General features: G+C 40.3%; 1 protein-coding gene across 4 annotated transcripts in view; it reads right to left on the bottom strand.

Moving 5' to 3' along the window:
- Window positions 1-3,462: 3,462 nt before the first annotated feature.
- LOC125988439 (rho GTPase-activating protein 6) overlaps window positions 3,463-24,266 on the bottom strand; it is a 33,719-nt gene continuing 12,915 nt past the window's right edge. The window contains exons 1-14 of one of the 4 annotated variants that reach the window (XM_049753671.2): window positions 23,504-23,876; window positions 11,483-11,642; window positions 10,442-10,513; window positions 8,964-9,112; window positions 8,743-8,871; window positions 8,483-8,678; window positions 8,329-8,384; window positions 8,047-8,197; window positions 7,811-7,959; window positions 7,415-7,594; window positions 6,713-6,804; window positions 6,411-6,631; window positions 6,242-6,325; window positions 3,463-5,723 (exon numbers count right to left, since the gene is read on the bottom strand). In XM_049753671.2, the coding sequence (XP_049609628.1) occupies window positions 5,215-5,723; window positions 6,242-6,325; window positions 6,411-6,631; window positions 6,713-6,804; window positions 7,415-7,594; window positions 7,811-7,959; window positions 8,047-8,197; window positions 8,329-8,384; window positions 8,483-8,678; window positions 8,743-8,871; window positions 8,964-9,112; window positions 10,442-10,513; window positions 11,483-11,642; window positions 23,504-23,545 (2,190 nt within the window). In that variant the 5' untranslated portion in view covers window positions 23,546-23,876 and the 3' untranslated portion in view covers window positions 3,463-5,214. Of the gene's footprint in view, window positions 5,724-6,241; window positions 6,326-6,410; window positions 6,632-6,712; window positions 6,805-7,414; window positions 7,595-7,810; window positions 7,960-8,046; window positions 8,198-8,328; window positions 8,385-8,482; window positions 8,679-8,742; window positions 8,872-8,963; window positions 9,113-10,441; window positions 10,514-11,482; window positions 11,643-23,503; window positions 23,877-24,266 lie in introns of those variants that run through there. The other 3 variants (XM_049753669.2, XM_049753668.2, XM_049753670.2) reach the window with 3 other exon arrangements.

Genomic DNA, 24,266 nt, shown 5'->3' with positions numbered 1-24,266 from the left:
TCTCTCTCTCTCTCTCTCTCTCTCTCTCTCTCTCTCACATGCAACACATTCTTAGTCACGTTTTCCACGGCATCTTCCAGCCGCCTGTGGCCATCATCTGGTATCGTCTTGAGCTCCAATTTTCCAGTAAAAGTCTATGCCTCAAAAATGGCGTGAGCTGGACTCCCCCCTTAATGCCATTTTAGTCACTTGTGCTGTGTCGAGAAAATGGAATGCTTTGCTTTTTGTTTAGTATTTTCTCTTGTTTGATCATAAGTCCGGGTGCAAATGGGTGAAAAACTGGGCAGTTTCTGGTCACTTTCAATGCAAAGTTAATCCAGAATCATATTCCATCATACAATATCTTAACTAAAAAAGAGTGTTCCAGACATAAATAAAGTTAAAAAACATGAACCATTGAAACATTTGTATTTGTAACTCAAGCTTTTTATTTCATTTAATGTTCTCATCCCTCGAGCTAACCCAATCAAATAATTAACAAAAATGCACGCTTCTTCCAACAATACCAATATACATTCAAAATGGAAAGACCCCATTTTTCTAGCTACATGCAGCATGAAAATGAAAAACAGCGTCTTCTCTCAAGATAGTCCAACCTAGCCTCAGCATTTTTTTAAACCCTTTCTTTCAATTTCACATTCAACTGGGTTTAAATTTAATCTGGTTGTTTGTGAAATTGGGACACACACATACACTCCAAAATTAATGAAGGGATAAATGCTTCTTGTGCAAATGTTTAGTTCGCTCCTATGGATATATTGCATTTGTACAGCTAACTCATTGCAGTTACACAAATTAGCTTTTCGGATGTTTCAGCATGAATTGCTGCTGGGAGTCTGCCAAACTAACGGAGCAACTGCAGCCACTGCTGCTGCACCAGACTCATGTAAAAGGCTGTATACCTAAGAGGGGGGGCTAAAAAACAAGTAGCCAAAAAGCTCTGCCATGGACTACATGTCTCTTTGGGTTCTTTCCCTTGCTGCTTAGTAATTCATGAGCCATTCTCTTCAAAACCAAACAGAGAAAAAAAAGGGGAAAAATAGAAAAGTGACCAACCGGGTGTCTGGACAATCAAACATTAATATGGCTGCTGTGTTTTTATAGACAACCATTCAATTGTCCATATGATTAATTTTCCCATTGTTAAACAGTTGTGTTTAAACTGCAGTCTATTACGAGACTCGTGTATTTTTTATACACGAATTGTTTATGGCTTTTACACAATTTCCCATGATTTCGTACAAGAAGGCTGGTCTGCAGGGCTGAGAGGGTGTTTTCTGCTTGCAGTTGCTTCTTTTTTTTTTAAATGGGACATCAAGTGAAAAAAAAATCTTTACAATAATATGTCCTTAATCACCACCAATAGAACATTCTCGTTAATGTTATGTATTTAGAGCATGAATTGAGCGGAAACATTCTTTTTCACACTTGCTGTCCATTGAAAATGACATCACAGTGCTATAAGACTCAGGTAATAAATAATCAGGGCTCATCTGTTCTCTGGGTTTGGTCATATGCCATTCAAAAGCCTACTATATGTTTTAGCTGATGACCAGGAACATTACAAGGCCACTGAGCCTGACCCTGTCTATTATGTTCCCATCACCAAAAGTCACATTCTGCAACCGTTTGGGACCTTGAAGGAACCCTGAGGAAAAATCATCATTCAGGACATTCAAGCCCTCACTAACCGCCCTGCTCCCTGCTTTCACTGCACATCGCAATGTCATCTGCCAGCCTCAAGGCCCATGAGGATTCCAGTCTAACATAATCTGTCAGTCTTTCGACCACTATTGTAAAGAGGAAGGGCCTTAGAGCTGATCCTTGAGGCACTCCCATAAGAATTACAACTTAGGGGTAACTTTGGGTTTTAGACTTACTAAAGGTATGTATGCCTCTTTTGTATCATGTAAACTCTTTTATCAGAATCAGCTTTATTGGCCAAGTTTGTGAATACCAAATAAGGAATTTGACTCCGGTCACAATACATCCTTTATACAGAGCAGAGGTGACACACTAACTATCTGTTGACTTGAGAGTGAGACTGATCTGATTTTGAGGCAGAATGGCAGAACTGCTCCCTCAAAAGCACATTTTCAGAAATGAGCAGATAAATACAAGCAATAGATTTCCTCAGTTGTTTGATTTCATACTCAATGGGTGGGCAAGCACTCCAGAAAGCCAACTCTTTGTATACTAACATTAAAATCACTTTTGTATGATCTGTTCCCTTTGGCTATTGCAATCAGGATCCAAGTTTGGTCGTGGAACCATTTGAGTTCTGTGGCTTCTCCTGTCTGTGTCCCATCTGTGTCACTGGGGTCCCATCTGTGTCATGAGGGAAAAGGACCTGTGTTGCATTCCACAACAGTTCAAGGCAGTTTTGTGATCCTTTGTGAAGCAACAGCAGAGACTCAAATGGCTAATGAACTCCTTGTGCGAGTACATTCCTTCCATGATGAGTGCAACCACGTGTTTCTGAGTGTGCAATCCAAATGTGCATGCTCACACATAGGACTTTTGTCGATGCAATGACATTATTTTTTATATTATTATTTTTGACTAATTTGCTGATATGGATTAGCACCTAAGTTCCTCCAGGTGTGGGAGTGAAATGTTTCCATTTGTTTAATTTCAACCAAAGGTTTCTGTAATGGCGGTACCGTGGGGAAAGGGGCTGTCAAATGGATAAAAGTTAAGTGTTAACACTGCAAAAATTGTCTCGCTTCCACAGACATGACAAAAATGTGACAAAAGAGTACTGAAGCAGGACAGTGGCCAAAGCTTCAAGCATCACGATTAATTAGGGGCCCTCAAGCTAAACAAAGTCATGCATACAATGGCAGAAAGGTTACTTTTGTAACAAACAATGTGAGCTAAAAATGGCCTTGTGAGGAGGGCAAGGCATGGAGAGGATACTGACTGATAAAGACACAATTTACATTTTCACCTACTTTGTATTTTAATGGGGATTCCAAATACCACTTTGCTTAAATTCCTGCATTAATCACATTAACCACTTAGTGCAATTTTATTCATGTTTCAACTTGGGACCTTTGGCTACAAAAAAAATGTAGTTTAGTGACCTCTTGCGGCAGAAACGGGGATTGTTTATAGGTATAATTTTCAAAAATGAATCAAGGGCCACTCCTAGTGTAGACACAGGCCACCTGCACCCCGAGGCCGTCAATTCCCCATACCTGATTTAGACAACCTCTAAATTTGATAAACCAAACTGAGGTAATGAGGTGCGATAAAGGAGTTGTATTTAAAAAAGAAGAGTCTGCCTTAGCGATAATGATTCTCAGTTTTGACAGATAAATATTTCATTTGACAATATGTTGACTATTGTAGTTGCACTTTGTCATGTAGATAGATGGTGATCCAAATTTTATAATTGAGAAACTTTTTACTCGCTCATTTTCTCTGTTGTATCCAAGGAATTCACTCCACCAGCAGATGTGGATTTAAGCAAACAAATTTAATTCCACTGTAACATACATAGAACTCAGCTGGTACAAAAAGAGTAAATCGCTAAATATGGCAATACAAATTGGACCAGTAAACCCCATTGATGAAAATAAATCCATCATGGCACAGACTGCGAAAACAACACTAAGATGATTGGTACCTTTTTAAAAAGTTTATTTATTTTTTTAATAGAAACATATACTGCATATTACATCATACACTATGGACAGCAAAGCACATTTGCTGGATTTTTTTCACAAACATAGAGCTATGAGTTATGGCACGTTTATTTCCTCCCTTTAATGTCCCTACAGTTTCCAGATGGAAACAGAACAATTGCCTAACGATAGGTGACGCCAGATTTGCATCATCATGCGGCCAATTGTTGGATTCTTGCTTTGAGCCCATAAAACAAAACAAAAAAATACAAATTGGAAAATATTTGCCAGCAAATACCCACGTGATTGAGTCATTAGGAGGAGTTAGCCAGCTTGGTTTGGAGTTTCATTCAGAAGTGGTGTTTTCTTATTCATATAATTTTATAATGCCCTTTAAGATGAAACATTTTGTTCTACATTTTGTCCAGACTTGCAGGTACTGGTCAGTCAACTGTGGTAATCAAGGTTATTTGTCCACAAGTCATTAGGTTGTATAACTCTATGCAATCAATCAGGCAGCAAAAGCGGCACACTGGTTTTGATAAAACTGGAATGTTAAACTGATTGACCATTGTATATATAGACTATAATATTTTAACATATTTTAAGACTGCTTATTTATGTAATCACTGAAAAAAAAAATCATCATTAGAGTGACAATTTGATTCAATTTAAGGGATTATCTGTTAATTAAGCTATGTGGTTGCCCGGTTTTAAGAAGTACTTCACATTTGGCCTTTTCAAAATGATGAACTTACAAAATACAAACTGTTTTTTGTTTTTGGTCACAGGCTCACAACATAGTTTTGCTGTATTGTACTCACATAAGCCAAAAACTAACATTGATATTTCCTGAAATGTGATGCAAACATTCTTGGTCTACCTATAAGCTATTCTCATCAACAAGTATATGAATAGAAATCCTGAAATGAAACGGGAAACAAAGAAATCACGGGAAACAAAGAAAACGAACAAACAAAACCAATACAGCTTTGGCACATCTCAGTGCAGCGAGTAGCAAACTTACAGCTGAGTGCTTTCATACTACAATTACATTCAACACTGAGGACAAAAGAACACTCTTACCAAGACAATTATGTCAAGGACTTAAAGGACAGACACACTTTGACTCAAATGTTTGATGAACTCCTTTTGGAGGTGTGTATAAGAATTTTGTATTTAAACACCAAAGATTATGACATTCATATTGTGTTTCTTTTTTTATTAATTAAACTATCACATTACCTATTGTTTGCCACTAAATTCAAAAACAAACAAACCTGATGGCATTTATGGCAACATTTCGAAGTGCTGCGATGACTTTTGAGGTATTTATGGTGGGATGTTTTTAAATGCTTCGCAATGAAATGTGGGGCAGAAACAACCTCCAAACGGAGAGTAATGAATGGTGGCTCATTCATGTTTTAAAGTCTGTAGAAGGTAGCAGCTGGACATGTAAACAACAAGAATGCCACGGCGTGAACATGCTGGCAGATCCAAGGACGCACAGGGAGGAAAGATGAGGATGTGTGATTATCATAGGCAAGCAGTCATCAAATCTGAAAGAAAGTTGGACTCGACGATCTCACACAAGCGTCTCTGGCAGTGCGTCTGGACTGTCTGAAGATAGCAGCTGCCATATTTGCCAGCGGTCCCTCTGCCAGTCCTGCCACTCCGGGCTGTGCGGCATCAGGGGCCCATCCGAGTTCTTCTGCTCTGCATTTGGGTTCTTGCACTGCAGGGGATGCTGCTGCGCTGCTGCAAGCTGAGGTGAGCTTTGACAAGCAGCCAGGCGGTGATGAGCATTATAAGGGGGAGGGAACCGGCCACTCTCGTTTGGGTTTACCCAGCCTTTCAATCCCGACGTCGTGCAAGCTCCATGAGCAGGTTCGAGAGCAGAACGATTGATGGCAGGTTGCGGGTGAGGGCTAGTGCAAACACGGGTCAGCGGCAGGTGAGGTCTGCACTCAGTGATGCCTGGCACTGTCCTAGTTGGCGGTGCCATCAGCTGCTGTCTACTATCACCATGGAGTCCATCAAGTCCTTCCTGTGAGCTGCGGGAGCTTCCTTCAGATACGTTGCCGTGAGAACCTTCTGAGAAAACAGCCATGATATCAATGGAATTATTTACTGTTTACTACGTTTGTCATATAGTATGAGCAGCAAGTCCACCTAACATGGAGATTTCATATCGACTGCGTACGTCACAGTGATTTAGACCCCTTTCCTTCTGGAAACAGAATTTAGCAATAGAAAGAAAATAATAATTTCCTTCCCTTCTGTATCAATATATCGCCATATGTGCACTGATTTTATTTGCTTCATGAACCAGTTGGATTTTTTTTTACCATGCTAGATGGCATTGTTTGTTTAAATAAAGGGGTTTTAGCAATAGGAAGTCAGTGTGCTTCAGCCCGATTTTGAACAAACAATAACTGGTTCAGGAAGCAAATTTGAAGCTTCATATTCCTACCACTAATGTAGGCACCCAAGATGCTAAAAAATAATAAATCAAACTATAATGTTAATATTTAGCTAAGCTACTCCCTTTTTTATGCTAGAGTAGAGTTTGACTTTCAGACAGAGCCCGAATTGTCAGGCAGGCAGCTCACCTGCATAAGTTTGGTCTTTGAGTGCTGGTTTCAAAGTCGTGTGCCACGTACCCCAAATGTTAGCATGCTCCTCCGATATACAGTCTAAAGTAAGCAAGGTCAAATTATTGCATGCGGAACTCGTAGTGTAAAAAGGAGGACAGAGATTGGTCTGAGATTTACAGCTCACCTGGTGCCACCCTGCTGCCGGCTCCAGACTCCCCTGCCCAGCCCACTGCCTGTCCCATCAGCGTACTACCTGGCTTCCCTGCCTCGCTTCTGCGTTCGCTTAGAATGGGGGAGTTATTGTCATATGGGGACACCTCCCCGCTGGACGGCTTGTTGGAGTCACTGGAGGAGTGGCGTTCGCTCAGGGTGAAAGGCTCCTCAGACTGGAGTAGATCGGTACTCCTTCAGGAAAAAGCAAATTGAGCTGAAAGACGGAATGAAACAGGAGGACGAAATAATCTTTGTATTGTACGCAGAACTCACTGTGATGCTTTTCGTCTCAGAAGGTAGTCCACCACATCGGGGTCTGTCTCCTGTAGACTCATTAAAACTTCATTTTGAAGGTCAGGTGGGACCTAAACAAAAGGTAGATTGGATTAATTAAATCAAGGTTTAGAATCTCTCTGCTCAAGGCAACAATTGAAGAAGGTCAATATCTGTCTGTATTTTCTGCATTTTTGCTCAATCTTTAATAAGATCTGACTCAACATGATTTACAAAAGAACTTAGAGATGTCATATACGCACCCCCATCTCAAAAACTTTTGCTCTTACCAGACACCAAGAGGTCTGATGTGATTAATTGGCTTACTGTAGGAATGTAAGCCTCAGGGGAGTGGCAGTGGCAGATTACGAAACATTACAGTTTAAAGTTTCAGACCTAAAATGACCTGAGCTGCCAGTCTGCACTGTTGGAGAATCCCGAGAAGAGACATGAACAAAGCCAGCAAAGAATAAGATAATCCGTGTAAAATTGTGACCTTTCCTGACTCCACATAAGAGATTTCATGCATGAGTGTTCCTTTTTGTTTTGTAAAGAAGGCGTTCAAATGTCTGGGTGAAATATTTTCTGATGCTTTGGTCAGAAAGCTGGCAGAATGTACTTACTGACAAGAAAAGTCATTTTCTGTCAACACAAAAATGTGAAAGTGCATTAGCTGGAGGAAGTGAGGATAAGCCAACTGACCATGAAGAGGGTTTGGTAGCTGGCGATCATTCTCTGTAACGTGGCAATGACGGCTGTGCTCTCTTCGGCCCGGGCTGAGCTCTGGACGCTGAACTCCTTGTCTGAAGATTTGAGTTTATGGAGCAGGTTGGGGCCGAAGATGGTGGCAAGGTTTAAGGAAGTCATCTTGTTCCCCGTGATCTGAAATGGCAAAGGCAATCTTAATATAACGCCCACTCAAAATGGGTTGGGCTCGCAGTTAGCAAATGCAGTCCTGGATCCACCCTTGTCTGCTTTCACATATGTGGGTCGGAGCAATCAAGTCTGCCCCCGTTTTTAGCTGTGGAAACTTTTAGTAAATCTGATTTAACAGTTGCAGCCATGCAGTTCATTTTTATCTGTGAGGAATGACTTTACCTCCTGTTTGTCTTTGTCTTGCCTGTCATGGGCATGGTCAGCTACAGTAGACAGGAACTCCAGGAGGCGATGAAGTGTGTCACTGTTGGATGCTGGGAGCAGGTACACCAGTAGCTGCATCACACTTTGCTGCTCATCTGGATCCAGCACTTCAACAGGGACAGGTCAAATAGCATTAGCAGACAAACTGAGGTGCCCTTGGGTCATTTTGTCTGCTGGGCAAGAAGGGAGCATACATGTAGTGTTTATGAAGGCAGTGTAGAGTTCCTTGGTGAGTAGTGGGTCAGGCATGTCTCTAAGGAACTCCTTCAACAAAGCTGCAACATCGTGAACGCTGTGCTCTTCATCTAAATGGACATCAACGCCACGGTCAAACTCCTCTCGTAACTAAAGCAGGGAGAAAAATTTGGGTGAAATTTACTGAATACTGAATTAAATATAATGCTTCATTTTGGAGGAAAATGGCTTGTCCCCCAAAACCACAAATCTGTTTATGTAGAATTAAATCGAGCACTAACCTGTCGAACTCTTTTCTTTGAACTTCCCACCCTGAAAATCCCCACTGTCTGCAAACCTGAATGTAGAAAAGATTTAAAAAAAACTTTAACTGGAATATCCCGGACAATTTACAGCCTTAACCATAACACAAGCATGAGGGTACATTATACATACCGTATTTCTCAATGTGTTGACAACAGCTGTCAACTACACGGGGCACCTGGCGATATATAGGGTTGAGACTCAGACGTTTGTCCCTGTGCTTCTCCTTCTTACTTGGCGTCTCGGCAGGCAGAGAGAGCTGTAGCGCCTCCAGCAGGCGGGACTGGTTGTCGTCTAGATCCGTGATGGAATCCACCGACATGCCACCCTGCAGCCGAAACATGAGTTTTCATTTGTGCAAACAGCAAACAACTCCCGACCGACCAACTCACCCGTCTGCGCACACGTGGTGCCGCCTCAGGCGTGTTGGGTGATGTTGATTCATTAGCTGTCTCTGACGTCGAGCTCAATGAGGAGTTGCTGCTTGAGAGCTCCTTATTGGACGATCGCTTCGTCGCAAACTGTAGATGATGCAAGAAATTTACTTTGAATGTGTAAAAACTTCTCATTGATTTTGGATTTCATGACTGGACTTGCATGCATGCATAATGACCTGGAGAATGGAAGAGACAAGGTCAGACGAGTCCTTATGCTCTTCTCGTTGTGGCGGATCCTGACGATAGCCGTCTTGGCGTTGTCTATGCGTCCTGTCGTTTGCTATGACCTGGGAGAGAGGTATACTGAAGGCCTGAGGAACACCCTCTGGGAGACAAAAAACACATGAGAGAAAAAGATGGATAACAATCTAGATTACGCCACAAAAATAACAAAATACTAATAAATAAGAGCAAGATGGAAAAATGGAAAAACATTAATGCTTCTCTTGGAGGTTATTTGTGTTTGTTTTGTGAAGTGACACTTTCGTCACATTGTAACATTTTACAATCATACTACCACAAGTCTGTAAATCATAAAAAGTAGTAAATAATTTTTTATTACAAAGTACAAACTGATAATTCCAGCACCTTGAGCAAACAACATTTTAACAGCCCTTGCCCACATCAATGTCACGTTCTGCGTACCTCTTTTTTTCACATTTGCATAATGGGAATGAAGAAGGAGGGAAAACAGAAGAGACGAACTGCATCCAGTAACCACAACTGAAGGGTTTGTGGCTCAATGTGACCACAGACATGGCAGAACAACAGAATTCCTTTTGCACAAATTCAAAGCATCTGCTAAGCACAAGATACATGCAGGGCAGCACGTATGCACCAAATCACCATCTGTCCTGCACGATGAACATCATGCATTAAAGTCAAGGCCAAATTGTACAAGCCAGTGCATCTTCATGTACAACATGCATGTGTGCGTGTGAATAACGTCTATAAGGGCCAACATTTAGGTCAGGCATCCCCAATTGTCACAGCTCATTGTGTACTGGGGTGCACAGATAGACTGACAATATATCCTCAATGCAGAATATAAGCCAGGACCAGATACCCCAATTTGGCAATTACTAGTATCCAATCAGGAATATAAGACAGCTATGCCCTCACCAATTAATTCAGATGTAACTAAAAATGGATGAACACAGAAATTTACACAAAAGCTGAAAAGACTAGAAAACCAGTCTTAAAGTAATTTTTTTTCAAATCACACTGGTATGTACAAAAGCCTGAGACAAAAATATTTGTTTTTACTAGATTGTTGTCATGTATAATAAGTTCAAGTCATGCATATTTGCATGTGTTGTTGAGTTTCAATAAGAGCGTGTTTACTGATAGAGCCCAGACTCACCAGTTTGAAAAGAAAAACCTGTTTTACATTACTTGCATCTCCAACCACCGCCTGGCCTCCTTTAAGACCTCCATGTTCTGCAGCCAAATATGCTGTGCTCAGCATGGAGTCCCTCCACTTAATTTATATATAAACTGTAAACAGATACTTTATCTTTTATAGCCTCTGTTCACTTGACAATGACCGTCTCGCCAAAGTAAGGAGGGAGGGGCAGAGTTTTGACAACAATGAGACAAAAAAAGTCTGTGAGATCACGAAACAAGCCGCTAAATATTAAAAAACATGACATACCTTTGTCTTTGCTCTTCTCTTTGGATAAAGAATCCAGCTTTCTACGCAGTGACTTTTTCCTCTTCTGTCCATCTGTACAGGAATAAAAGTAATTTACCTGAATGCATCTGGTCAAGATGTCATTATCTGCTGTACTTTATTCCAATCTTGATAAGTTTGTAAACCAAGCAAGGAATACTCGAGTAAGTTTCACAAACTAGAGAATGGCTCAAAATTTGTAAGTGAAATTTTTAATCACCACCAGTGACTAAAATATTAAATGTAGTGTTGAGTTCACTGTTTTAAAGGTTAATGTTTTTGTTCAGATCTGAACGTTGTCTTATATCTGTAGAAAGAAGGCAAAAATAAATTGAAAACATCGCTGCGGTAAACATAATACATGGCTCCGGAACTATCTGATTCAATGACCGGGAAACGGGAAAAGTTGTGGCACACTTGTTTAAAACCCTTGGAATTCTTACGTAAACACTTGGTGCTATTGCTGGGTCCCTTGTGCTGCTCCTCATACTGATTTAGCAACCTCAGTTTGAACCCCAGATGTGCTCCTGTATCATGAGTTACTCTGGGAAATGTAACCACGTCCCACTAAACACTACAGCGTAGCATTAGCTGCTTACGTCATAGAACGGTTTCAGTTTCTCCGAGCGTCCGAGCATCACTGATGAATCTCCAAATCTTCAACCGTACCACTGTTGTTTGATTTTCACCATGTTTCTTATGACACTAGAGAAAGTTGACCATCCTGTTTTGTAAACAAGTTGGAAGTGAAAGGGAGAGCTGAGGAAATGGCGTGTGAAAGAAAAGAAAGCAGATGAAATTGACAGCATAGGGGTGGGGGTTGGAGGGGAGATGGGAAATGGTTTGAATTTTGGGGGATTTTTGACAGATGGCTTAGAAAGCTCAACGGAAATCTGATGAATTTAGGATTTGACAACAATGTCTGGTAAACCTTAGTTGTGAGTGTCCCCAGTGAGTGTTTCAGCAGTGCAACCAGTTATGCAACAATGCATTAAAGAGATGGAGAAACACATAGAATCCTACCTTTTGGCACAGTAATCTGGCATCCAACATCATAGTCTTGGTGTAAGCGGGCATATGCCACTTCCTGGAGCCGAGCCCTCTCCAGTTCAGACAGGCTCTGTATGGCAACTGGAGTCAGATGAACACTCTGGCCAGACAGGCTGTTCCAGGTGAAGTCACCCTGTGGAGAAGTAAAGCATTAGTAGTACATCAAATAGTCACCTTGGTTCCGACCTGAACCTGTAGTTACATGTCATATAATCTAGAGATGCATCGAAAATTCGGGCACTGAAAATCTTTGGCCCAGAAGTGGATTTTCAGTTTCGGACCAAAAGACAATGACAAGCAAAAATCTACTCCAAAGGCCACAGAGATGTCATGTGAAATTTGCAATTTAGTGTGTACTACATAGATGTTGTGATTGGTTGACACAACATTTGGACTCTACCAACAATTGTCAAAACTGTTTATGTCATCATCACATCCTCCCCCATGTACAAAAACAAGTTTTACAACCCCGCGGCCTAACGTTAACCCTTAACTGTAGCACGCCATGGATGGGTGAGAATAAGAGCCCTTTAAAAATCGCAGCTTTAGCAATCTTGAAATTGCATTGTCTGAGATTGCGATTTTGGTGCCAAAATTTCTGTTCATCTCTCGTACAAAGACACAATTGGTCGTCACTCCCCCAGCCCATTGTCTGTATAGGATTACAGTAAGTGGGGCTTCTATTCAAACGCATCACCCTTTCTCTCATAGACATAAAGGAATGCATGACCAGTGTGTCGGATGAGTCATCGAAACCAGCTGGGCTGCAAAGCTTCCCAAAATAAGCACAATTCAATTAAATTTGGCCGACAGACGAAGCTGTAACCCTGTTGTGCTGGGCAGAGGAAAATGTGCATGATAAGTCAAGACCTTGGAAAGGAAACCTCACCCCCCCCCCCCCCCCCTTTTAAATGCAGAGTACATCTTTTTACAGGTGTGTTACGGAGAGCAGCCTTTTTTGATTGTCACGTGACATGACTTTGTGAAACTGTTGGTTTTAGAATGCTGCCATTCATATAGAATACATAGAATGCTTTTCATTGCAGGACGCTTTGTTTTTGGTGATGACAAGACTAAAACAATCCTTCTCCCCTATCCCTTCTCCAACCCTCTTTGGTATGTCATCAGACCTCAGCCCTCAGAGGTTGACAGTACTGAGCTTAACCAACCTAAAATCCATCCATCCCCATCAAGGATCCTGCTGGGCAGAACCAGCTCAAACAGCAAGAGGCTTCTTATTTACCTTTTCCAACTGTTAAGTCTTTCAAATTGTGTGTGCGTGTGTCCATGCATGTGTGTGAAAGGCAACTTTGTTTTTAGCAGCACTTGTGAGAGTACTTGTGACCTCAATGCGCATTAAGTGGGGCCCACAAGCAAAAGAGCTGGTATTGCACTGAAAGACTCTGGGGTATGCCAAATAATTTGCAACCCTCGCCCCCAAAAAATTATTTGTCAAAAAAAAAAAAAAAAATTCAATTGTGTAATCAGTGGTCCCTGAGTTGCTTCTTGGTTATAATGGTGGTCTCTTGGACAAAACCATTTGAAATCCCGTGCTTTAGGTGACCAATGCTGCTTGCACATACAGAGAGCTGCAGCAAGTAATTTGTTATTTTGGACAAAGGGATAAAAGAATATGTTGGTTTCCGTGGCAATACACAGACAGTCTAAGGGCCAGGGAGTGAGAGAAATATTGCTATGGCAACACAGGCAGTGGGCACTTGTTGTCATGATGCTCTGCATAAATTATTCCCAAATAGAGAGTCTTTCAATGTGAGCAAGGTGAATCTCACTCCTAAAATAGATCACCATCAACCCAAACTTATTGGCAGCTAGTCATAAACATTGCACACACCTTTTTGTTCCACTGTGAAAGACATTAATGTCATCATCTGTGCCGAAAGCGGTACATATTGACTGCAATGCATGCATGCGTGTGTGTGTGTTTGTGTGTGCGCGTGTGGTAGTCAGTTTGCATCTGTATGGTAATCAGTATTTCATAGTATTCAGGTATTTTTCCGTGCTTTGTCAAATTGATTGTGGCCATTCAATTTAACAAAGCTATTGTGAAGAAATAAAGCTTTCCAAGATGCAAGGTTGTTTCGAGGAGCACACAACTTTGAGATTGTTAACATGGTGCTATTAATACTGACTTATTTGATCACAATATGACTTTGAGGTACTCGGGTCATATTCAGGATAAACACAGATGCACATCTGGTAAAGTCCAACTAGTCATTCCGGGCAGCCGTACAGTCAATTGCGCACAACATGTGCTGCAATATTCCAGGCAGGTACTAGGGGCCCAGAAGAGGAGCTGTTATTGTGGAAACAGATACCAAAGGAACATTTGAGGAATTCTTTCTCTTTACACTTTTGGTCGACTTTCTTTTTGTTTCCACTGCCTTGAAATGACCCCTGAGCAGAGTTCATGTCCAGCAGCAATATAAAGGAAAACTCTGTCTTTTAAATCTGTTTATGCTCATGTGTCTCTGTATGTCTTTTGCAGGTTATGCACGTCATGGATTGCTTTAACTGACATTGTTCCTCCCCTTGACAAACCTTCTCAAGGTTTACATCTGTTTGCAATTACTGACCACCTGGACTTATCAGCCAGCACTCTTCTTATGTTGTGCATAGGCCTATGTTCCTGCGCTTAATGCATGCTTGTACATGTACCTGTCCAATTCAGAAGATTAATAGGTTTTTCCATCTTTTTAAACTCGTCCTCAATGTGGCTCGAGGGAAACCGAAGTGATGAGTGTTACATCACCAAACATTAACATTAGTTCATGAATCTGACTGCTCTTAATGAGTTCCAAAAGCAGACCAGTTTTTAACAACTACTTTGACAGTGCTTCTTATTGTAGCTGTGCTAGTAAAGCACAATACAGAAAGGTGTTTTGAATAGTTTGTTGACTTTCTTTAGCTTTATTTACCTTTTCTTTATTTGGGAAACTTGTCTTTTAGCATACAAGTAGTGTTGTTTGTCCCTTGTGAGTGAGACTGATTGATTGTTGATGGAGGTGGCGCCATGCATGCCTGCATGACTGTGTATGCCTCAGTATGCTTTTAAAGCCTCAATTTTGTGTTGTGTGAATGACACTAAAAGAAAGGTCAGCACTGGCCAAACAAGACTCAGCGGATGACGCTTGTCGGTGAGTGGTTTAAAATTGCTGGACGGAATTATCCACAGAAAGTATGTCTTGACACGACATGTATTTTGTTGTTCATATTTTATTTTTCTCTACAGTGTAATTGAGCAGTCAAGGACGATTACATAAAGTAGTATGCTCAGTATCTGTTAATTTAAAAGAAAAACATATTATTCAGTATGCAAATGTATTATTTATTTTCTGTGAAATGCAGTTTCTCCTGAAAAGCATACAATTCAAGGGAATAAAGTGAACCGAGGAAAAAATAAAACGAGAAACTGTATGTCGCTGTATTTTTTTCTATTGCATGCTTTGACAGCTAAATTATGAGTACAAATCAAGTTCTCCTCCTTTGTTGGTGTTTTATATTCAAATAACACTCGCTTCTTTACTCAACTTTCCTTCCTTGGGGCCTGGCAAAGATTGTTAAACATTGGCAAAAATACTTGAGAAAATAAATCTCGTTGAAGTAAACAGTAACCAAGCTTATTTAAAATGTCACAACCTGCCAAGTTGCAACAGATGAAAATTAGCTATGGGCTATAATTTGGCATATTTACATGGAAATGTTCATTAATATGCACTCCCCTTTTGTAAATGAAATTAAAATAAAAAATAAATTAACTAATTATGTAAACAGACATTTTGCTCCATCTTGTGGTCTGATCAGTAACTGGGTTAGTGCAATACAGTACGCCGGAATGCCTATCGAGGCCTATGATGGTCAGCCAAAATCACAAACACACTAAACTGGACTTGCCCTGCCATGAGAATTAAGAAGCTCCCCTTTTTATGCAGAGCGCATTTTTTAGGTCTGTCGGGGAAGCGGCATCTCTCTGTGTCGGAACGCGGTTTATCAAAATCCCAAACATGGTAAACTAGACTTGACATGAAAATCAATTTGTGCCCGTTTTTGCACTGGGTGCATCAGCGCCTTTCTACCAAAATATGCCCATTGTGTTTTTTTGGTTTCGCTCATTGGTGATCGGCCCCCCCAAATCCTAATCGTGTCAAACCTATTAGCTATGTGGGCGAGGGAGGACTTGAAATTGACCATGATTCATTTCTCTATGAATTGGTCATTTAGAAAAAAGTTTTCTGTGAGTGACTGAGTGCTGTCACCATATATATTGATGCCTTGACTGTGCATTCTGTTTAGAAATCTCAGTAGCAGTTTTTTTTCCACTGATTTAAAGCTTGTTAATCCTATTAAGGAATTTTTAGTTTCTATTTCACTGCAGAGGCAGGAACATGAGCCAACAAAAGTAAATCACATTCCCCTACAATTCCCCCTTCTGATCTTCTTCCACCGTATCCGTTTAACACAGCAGGATCAGAGAAAAGTCTCTTTAAGACTCTATTTTCCGCATGGGTGCCACATCACCCGCCTCCCTCCCAAATCAATTTCTTGTTAATCCTGTGTGGTAGTTAAAGACTTGTGGGATTATAGCACACTGGTCAGCTCCTGCAAATCCGGATGATGTTGTTGGTGAGATGACAGAGTTAAAAGTGAACTGTGGTCCTCCAACAGCATCTCTCAACAGTTGTGAGGAGCAGGAAGAAAAATCGTCTTTTTTTTACTCCATGGCTGCCCTTACCTTTGTAGTGAAGCAGAATAAACAATCCGAAAATCACCACATAAAATAATCCAGGCTATTCCAACAATTTTATATTCCACCAAAAAAAAGGCTATCTGTGGTCATCACGACAACAAAAGAAAATGAGATTCTCTTCAAGCTTGCAAGCCAATGTTGCATGCTGAATAATTGGTAAGCCTCAGGCTTACTAAATATATGACGTTGATGTCCGCACGTGATGTGACATGTTTGTGGAGTATACAAAGTAAAAAGACAAAACATCCCCATCATGCATTTATAGTGAACAAGCAGGCAAAGTGAAATGAGAGGCGGCAGGAGAAGTTTCCCATTATGCAACGTATCGTGTAGTTTACCCCAAGCAATAAATTTGCGGATATTCTGAATCATCTGAGAGTTGACTTGGTGCAAACCACACAAAAAAACACACCCAAGTACCTTTAACAATTTTTGCTCCACTGGGCTTGTACATGGATGTATGACATAAAACTGTGGGCTAAATATAAGTAGTCCAAACTTGGTTTCAGAACGCAGGAAGTTTTAGCCAGTGTAACTTCCTGGAGACCTCACCGCACCCAATGATGTGTGTGTGTGTGTGTGCACATACGTGCACATGTGCTAATCTATTATTGATTTCCTGAAGGAAAGACAGCATGGCTATTGTTACCCTTTACAAGAAGCCAAAGAACGAGTATGTTTCTAGTTTTATGATAAAATCCGGCTCACTTCAAAAGGAGCGTAAAAGAAGTGATTGAATATTGAGTATTATCCATCCATATTAGTTTTTTTAATCCAAGTCACACTGACTGTAAAGTTATACTCTGTCATATATGAATACGTCTTGATGAAAATTCCTTTTTTAGCAGAACTTTAAAAATTAAAATGTACCTTAAATTGCACATTGCCTCCTGTAATTTCCCTTTACAATAATAATACTCGTCTGTTTTGAAGATTGTCAATTACAGCAGCTACTGATTCAACAATATCTTAATTATTGTGACTGAAGAAGAACTTTTAATTGTAGTTGTAGGTATTACTAGTAAGTAATTTTAATATATCAATCTCTCAGTCAGGTAGCCATGCATTCACAAAATTAATGAATAGATTGTTAAATCACGTAATAAATGCATGAAAACATCTCTAACATTTCTTGACCTTTTGTAATTTGTCTTCCCAAGAACAAGCAGCGTTAATGGACTGTTATGGACTAGTAGGTAAAGAGTGAGTGTTTGAGTGCAGCACAAAAAAAATGTGTGCTTGCGCGTGTATGCACGAGCGCTGTTGATCCTTACATTCCAGTGGAAGCCTTGAGAGCGGCTAATCCAGTCTTAGTCAATGGCCTCTTGAACTCTTCGGTCACTCACACACACAAGCTGACACACACAAACACACGCGCACACACACACACCATACGTGTGCTTAATATATACAAATAAATGCACGGTAAGCAATTACATTCAATGTACAATAACCGTGTGCTTTTCATAAAGAAGGCTCCTTGTGCTTTTGCCACAAAAATGTCATACTCTTAGTTAGGAAATAGTCACTTCTTTCTTTTTATCACAAGCCTTAATGCATTTAGTTCAACTATTTACCCTGTCACTTTTCCAGAATGTTTAATTGAATTGCCTTGCATTTTCATTCCTTAGAACCCCCATCAGTGTAGGATTGTAAAAAGTGAAACTGTACTCTTGACAAATTCAGAAAAAAAAGTATACTGAACAGTACTTTGTAGCGTGTATTGCATTTGATTTGACCACTTAGGAAAACTAAATTGAAGAAAAAAAAGTGAGAAGATACATTACTTATTAAAATGCAGGAATGCAGTAGGTGTAGAGCGTCAGATTTATGAAAATAATACAATTTCCATTTACTTAGTAGAGACCATGAAGCCAGGGCTTCAGATGTGCGTGAGCAACGAGAAATATTTTACGCCATGACCTTTGGCTTGCAAACACATTGAAGCAGTTAGGCAGATGATCCATGACGCCTGCCCTTGTGGAGTCGCAAGACGTCCTGGAAAGTTTTCACATAAAGAGAACTTGAGGGTATTGTTTTGTGGAGAAAATTTTGGTGCATGCCCTTGTGGTCACTTTTGGATTCATATGCACTTTGTTTGATTCTTTAAATTGTGCCAGATGTGTAAAGGGAATACTCTGACATTTAACAGCTGAGGCAAATGTTGGTTTGGCTGGGCTGTTCAGGTAAATCGTATAAAACGTTATTTTGCATCAAAGTGTATTGCAAAACTAGTTTTTCCTTGATTACAATTTTCCTGCGATTTATTAAATAATCATTATTTGGTTTTCATTTATTGCTTATTTGGTATTGTTAAGTGATAAAAACAACAATCAAACGTAGATTGATGTACTCACCAACCTTTTGCAACGGATTTGGTTATTGGTTTAATCCATTGTTTTTCAAAGTAAAAGCAAATGTCTTATTTTGCTTAAACACAAGTTAATTGTTCTGCTTTCACGAAGGACTACACAAATCAGAGAATAATTCCAGGCGAGAGGCTAAAGTCAGATGATTTATACAATATTCGGTTGCACAATGGGTCTAAAGGATTTCTCGATTATTAAAATAGTTGGCGATTAAAATGAGTTGTTGATTAATCGATTAAGTTTGACACCTCTACAGTATCTTGATGTTGGTGAAATCCCGAGCAGGGTTTCTGCCACCAAATGCTCTGATTGATTTTTGCTTTGGCTGCACAATTCATGCATATGTCGCTTCATAGACAAATGAACCAAATGAATGGTGTGAGGCTCATACATTTGACATGTCAAGTCTCAAAGACAGACAATACAGGCAACGTGGGTGATCTGTTTCTCGATGTTATTGACCGACAGTCTCTGCTGAAATGGAAACCTATTTCTCTAACCGGCGTAGGAGCTTAACATGCAAATCCTTTAAAAAAACTCTACGCATCTCTGCTCCCTTTTTTTTTTTACCTGCAGCCTTCCTCCAACTCCATAAAAAGACAACTCTCAAGGAGGCTGGACTTGTTTTGGTTGTTGATAATAAAACAAGCGCTTCTTGAACCCCCCACCCACTGCATCCCCATACAACAGGTTCTTCTGAGGAAGACGGGAGATGGGCAGTGTTGTCATGACGAGCTGGTAGTGACGACTGTGGAACGCTAAATAGCACTCCTAAACTCTTTCCCTGCAGTGTTACGCAGTTGCGCCACAATTACAGCGCTTTCAAGCGCACAGTCAATAAATACAAATGGAGTCACGTTGAAATATTAACCCCTTGGAGATTTTTTCTTGTGCTTTGAAAATGACTCAATTTTCAAGGTCAGAAAGTAGCATGAATATTCAAGCAAATAAATTCAGAGCACTGCAGTCTTACCATCATGTCTGTTGGTTCCAGGTCAAAATATGTTTCAGAAAACCTGTGATCAGTGTAAATACACTCACAGCACCAATGACTAAGAGGACACATGGTTGGCTGCTGACACAGACACATTTAGTAATGAGAACAAAGGGGAAAAAAGGTATCTGACCTCTTTTCACTAAATAGAAGTAAGGCAGGCGGTCTTGTTTTCTTTTGCCAGGGCTGTTTGCTCTGGGAGCGGCCGCGCAGTAAAATAAACATATCAGAAAGTAGAGGAACGACAGGCACGTAATAATATTTGGCTCACGGTGAAAAGAGCGAGTTAGGTGTCATCAAGTTAAAGACAAGGCACAGCAAAGTGAAATGGGTGACGTCAAAGTGGGATGAAAAATGCGGCACACGAGGGAGAATTCGGGGACTTCTATAAACACATAAGCCACAGGAAGAGAAAGCATTTTGTGTTTGTGACTGGTGATGAGAGACAGACGCAAAATGACACAGGAGTCCAAGACACATACGTAAATTAAGCTGGGTAATGAATCTTTTTCATATATGTGCGTCTGCCACATGTCCCATTTTCAACACTACCCAGCTCTTGCAACATTCCGCAGTAAATATGCAGACTGAGTAGTATGAGGTCAAAACTTGTGATTTCATATGATAAAACTAAAGGATTTGCAATATATTCATGTGCTCCATTAGTCCAAACATGATATTCTGATTAATGTTATGTTCCTGCGACGAGCATTCAGCAGATACATCCTCTCATTTTCAGCAAACCAAGATGGTGGACATTTAATGTGGCACTGTCACCTGCTGTCGACTAGAATTTACCTCATGGTGCCCACAGGGTCGTCTTGCTGACATCTTGAGGTCAATTTCAGTCAACAGCAGATGGCAGTGCTTCATAAATTGGCATCCTCTTTGGATGAACTATCATTGTGTAACAAGAAGACAACGCGTGGCACATGTGACTGATGATTCAGCATTGACGTCCTAGTCTTCAATTGTTTTTCGGTTCCTCCTAACTCTGATCCGTAGTCAGGGTTGATGTTTATTTAGCAATACAATCGCTATAATCCTGCAGTTTAATTGATGTGATCTTATACTAGCTTGAAAAATGGACTCTATAGCATCTCTGTTGTTGCCCTGGCAACCAACAATCGTCAACTTTGGTTCTGTCTCATATTGTTGAACCGGTATGGTCATCTTCAGTGAGGTGGCAGTGCAAACATTACTTTTCACAGCTCAGTGCAGGTCTAGTACACACATTGCAACACGCTACAATGAGCAAGAAATCTGACTTAACATTTATTTGGCTTCGAGGTAAGCGTGTTTATTGTTGTCCGTGTGCTCTTGACTCAATGGACTATATATTTGCAGTTGGTGCAACTGCGCTCAAGCGCAAAAAGTAGTGCAACTTGATTTTCGTGCTGGTGAAAGTCTTGCTTAGCAAGTTTGAGATTTTGGCGGATGGCTAATGCACGGACACGAACGATCAGATTGGAAGAAAGTGTCCATCTGTGATTGCCCTGTCTAACAATATACGTATCATCCACCCATGGTCTGATTACAGTTCCTTATCAATGATTGTATTTCCATCTCCTGAAAATCTGTATATGCCTCGCATTGTCAGACAGTCCACCTCTCGCATGCTGGATTTAAAAGGAAGGAGAAGAGCTGTTAGTTATGAGACTAGTCAGCTGTATGTGGAGGTTTATTTTTTTGCTTCTTCCTTCTCCTTTTGAACACGTATCGTAAACTGAGCCAAAGGATAAAAATTTAATACGGATGATGGATGGACGGATGGATGGATGGATGGATGGATGGATGGATGGATGGATGGATGGATGGATGGATGGATGGACGGACGGACGGACGGACGGACGGACGGACGGACGGACGGACGGACGGACGGACGGACGGACGGACGGACGGACGGACGGACGGATGGATGGATGGATAAATTGCACACTGTCACTGTATAATATGCGTAATTCCTCCTTAATACAATGTAAACCATAGTTGGTAAACCAATGATGCTATTTATGAAAATTTCACCAAAGGGAGTAACACAACGCCCAGTTCCCTTGAGTGAAAATACACACCCTAATACATGAGCAATGCGCAAGCAGCTGCATCCAGGCCAGGGATTAACAGTTACAGACTGCTCACCATGAGGTGCTGCTGCACATCATCCCACACACATTCTCTGGCTTCAAAGACACTCTGCTCTGGTAAATTACAATCCAAAATATTTATCGAGCTTATAGGAGTTTTTTTATTGCCATACTGTTACGGCGTCATAATCCTGCATTAACACAAAACCACTTTTCTCCTGGCTTTCTGCATTTTTGCACCAAGTTCAGATGAGTTCTAAAATGGATTTACGAGAACACTAAATATTGGCAGTTGACTGTCACAGGCATAGTGTCTATGCTTGCAACTAGGTAAAAGAAAGCAGCTGAAGCGACAGCACAGTTACAATAGATGTCTAGATATATCATCTAACGTTGAAAACATCACTCCTTATATTTATTTAATGAATATATATATTGTATTATCTCCAAAATCCAAATCTTAATCACAACAATACAAAGCTTTGCATGTCTTTGCCTTTCCAAGGTTGGAATCTCGAATGTTTCTCCTTTTCACACAAACGTTTTCTGGTAAATTCAGCATTACAGCAAATGGACAGAAAAATGTGCAATACAAATAATATATAAAATTGTATATGTACACATGTACTCCGGTAGTGAAGCCACGTGGATACCATTTCATCACGAGAAAACTTGAGTTGTGCAAACACAAATTCCAGTGGCATTTAAACAGCATCTTCCTGGCTGAGCCAAAGTAATAACAAAGGCCATTAGTGTTTTAAAAGCATGACAATGCAAACTAATCAAACTGTTACTCATATACTTGTTTGCCTCGTTCGATGTCCAAAAAGAAAACTGTTTATGTTGCACATTTATCAATGTCATAAAAGATCTACTCTGTTATTTCTAGCTTTGTTTTTATTCTAGAATCTGTCATTTATTTGTTCATTTATTATCAGATTATATTGAATTAAATTAAATCAATTCATTTAAAAAGAAAAGCAGTTCAATGTATTACATTTACTTACTAAATTGAATGTGAACCGTACCATAGACGAACAGTGATGTTTGGTGTACTGTTACAAAACTATTCAGTACTACTGCTATTATTGGTTGTATATCTTGCATTGTTTCTCAACATCACTTTGGCAATGGGATGTGGGGAGTCAATTTCTGTTTACTAACTAAACCATCACGTATGCTCATGATTATTTAAAGTACATGAATTATAAAACGTGTGTTCCCAATCATGGTACTCTGACTTTTTTTTTACTTTGAAAATGACACATTTGCATTCTTGGAGTGTAGTCACAGAGCATTCCCACATTGTAATGACACCAACCAGCTGCGCAAGCAACCTGTCGCTTCTCTGCACTTTTCAAATGATCTCACTGGCTTTGGCCCATATGTGTCTGTTTTGCCCTCATTGTCAAACCCCAACAACAACTTGTGGTTCTTTGGCAGCACTGCTGTGCAGCGCCGCTGAGCAAATTTGTATGCCACAAAACCAGGAAACACGCGTGTTCTTGTGCAAGTGGTGTAAATACCATGCATGCAACTTTCCACCACGAAGAGTTTTATGCCATTTCTCTATCCATTTAAAAAGTCATATCAAGATTCATTTCCACCGTGGCATGTAATTAAAATGCATGTTACTGTCACATTGAATGAAAAAGACCACGATAATCTTGAATTAAAATTTGGCATTTTCCGTCACGCGCTTGCTGTGACAGTGGACACACGCTGGTGGGGCAACACAGCGATAGACTTATTGGAAAAAGTATAATTCATGGAAAGACTTACTAGGTAGGAATTTTGCCTGTCGAGGAACACGGCGTCTCCCATGGCCCAGAAAAATATCCACCAATAAACACTCCGAAATATATGTGGAACAGACGCGATCTTGCTTCCAAGTTATTAAGTCCAAATAAGTGCGCGCGCCTCAGACATTAGCGTACAAAAACTCTCCGCTTATCTTCCTTCTGCAACAACGCAGAGCATTTTTTGGACGTGTTTTTTCCTCTACTGCATGGCTCCGAATAGATTCGTGTTGATATTTCTACAACCGTCAGATGGTTGTGACAGAATCCAGGACGCCATCGTGCGTCGTGCGTAACGGATCCACACAACGCGCTCAGTGAGCGCTGCTGATGAAGACAAGATGCTGAACCAAGCGAGGAACTGCAGATATTCACAACATGCACATGTTATTTGATAAATCACTTCCGCCATGTACTTTCATATTAAAACTCATCTTGTCCCGCTAAAACGTGCGTACTCTTCACATCATCTTTATATGCATATGTGAAACACGCCAAATATTTAGGTGCATCTGCCCAACTGAATTAATACAATAATAACAACTATCACCTGTAAGAACAAAATGCCTTTGCAAAGAAAATATTCTCAATTCAACTCATTTATATTTATATTGCAGTTTCACTTTTATTTAACCTTGTTATGGTAAACTGCACAACAGTTTAGTTAACTGCATACCACAAATGTTTTTGAATTAATAAAACATAATATCTCTGATATTCGTCATTTAGAAAAACGGATTGTCTTT

Source organism: Syngnathus scovelli, chromosome 2 (genome assembly GCF_024217435.2).
Source record: "Syngnathus scovelli strain Florida chromosome 2, RoL_Ssco_1.2, whole genome shotgun sequence".
Lineage (NCBI taxonomy): Eukaryota > Metazoa > Chordata > Actinopteri > Syngnathiformes > Syngnathidae > Syngnathus > Syngnathus scovelli.
The sequence above is the reverse complement of the archived record's forward strand: the minus strand, read 5'-3'. Positions and strand labels throughout refer to the sequence as shown.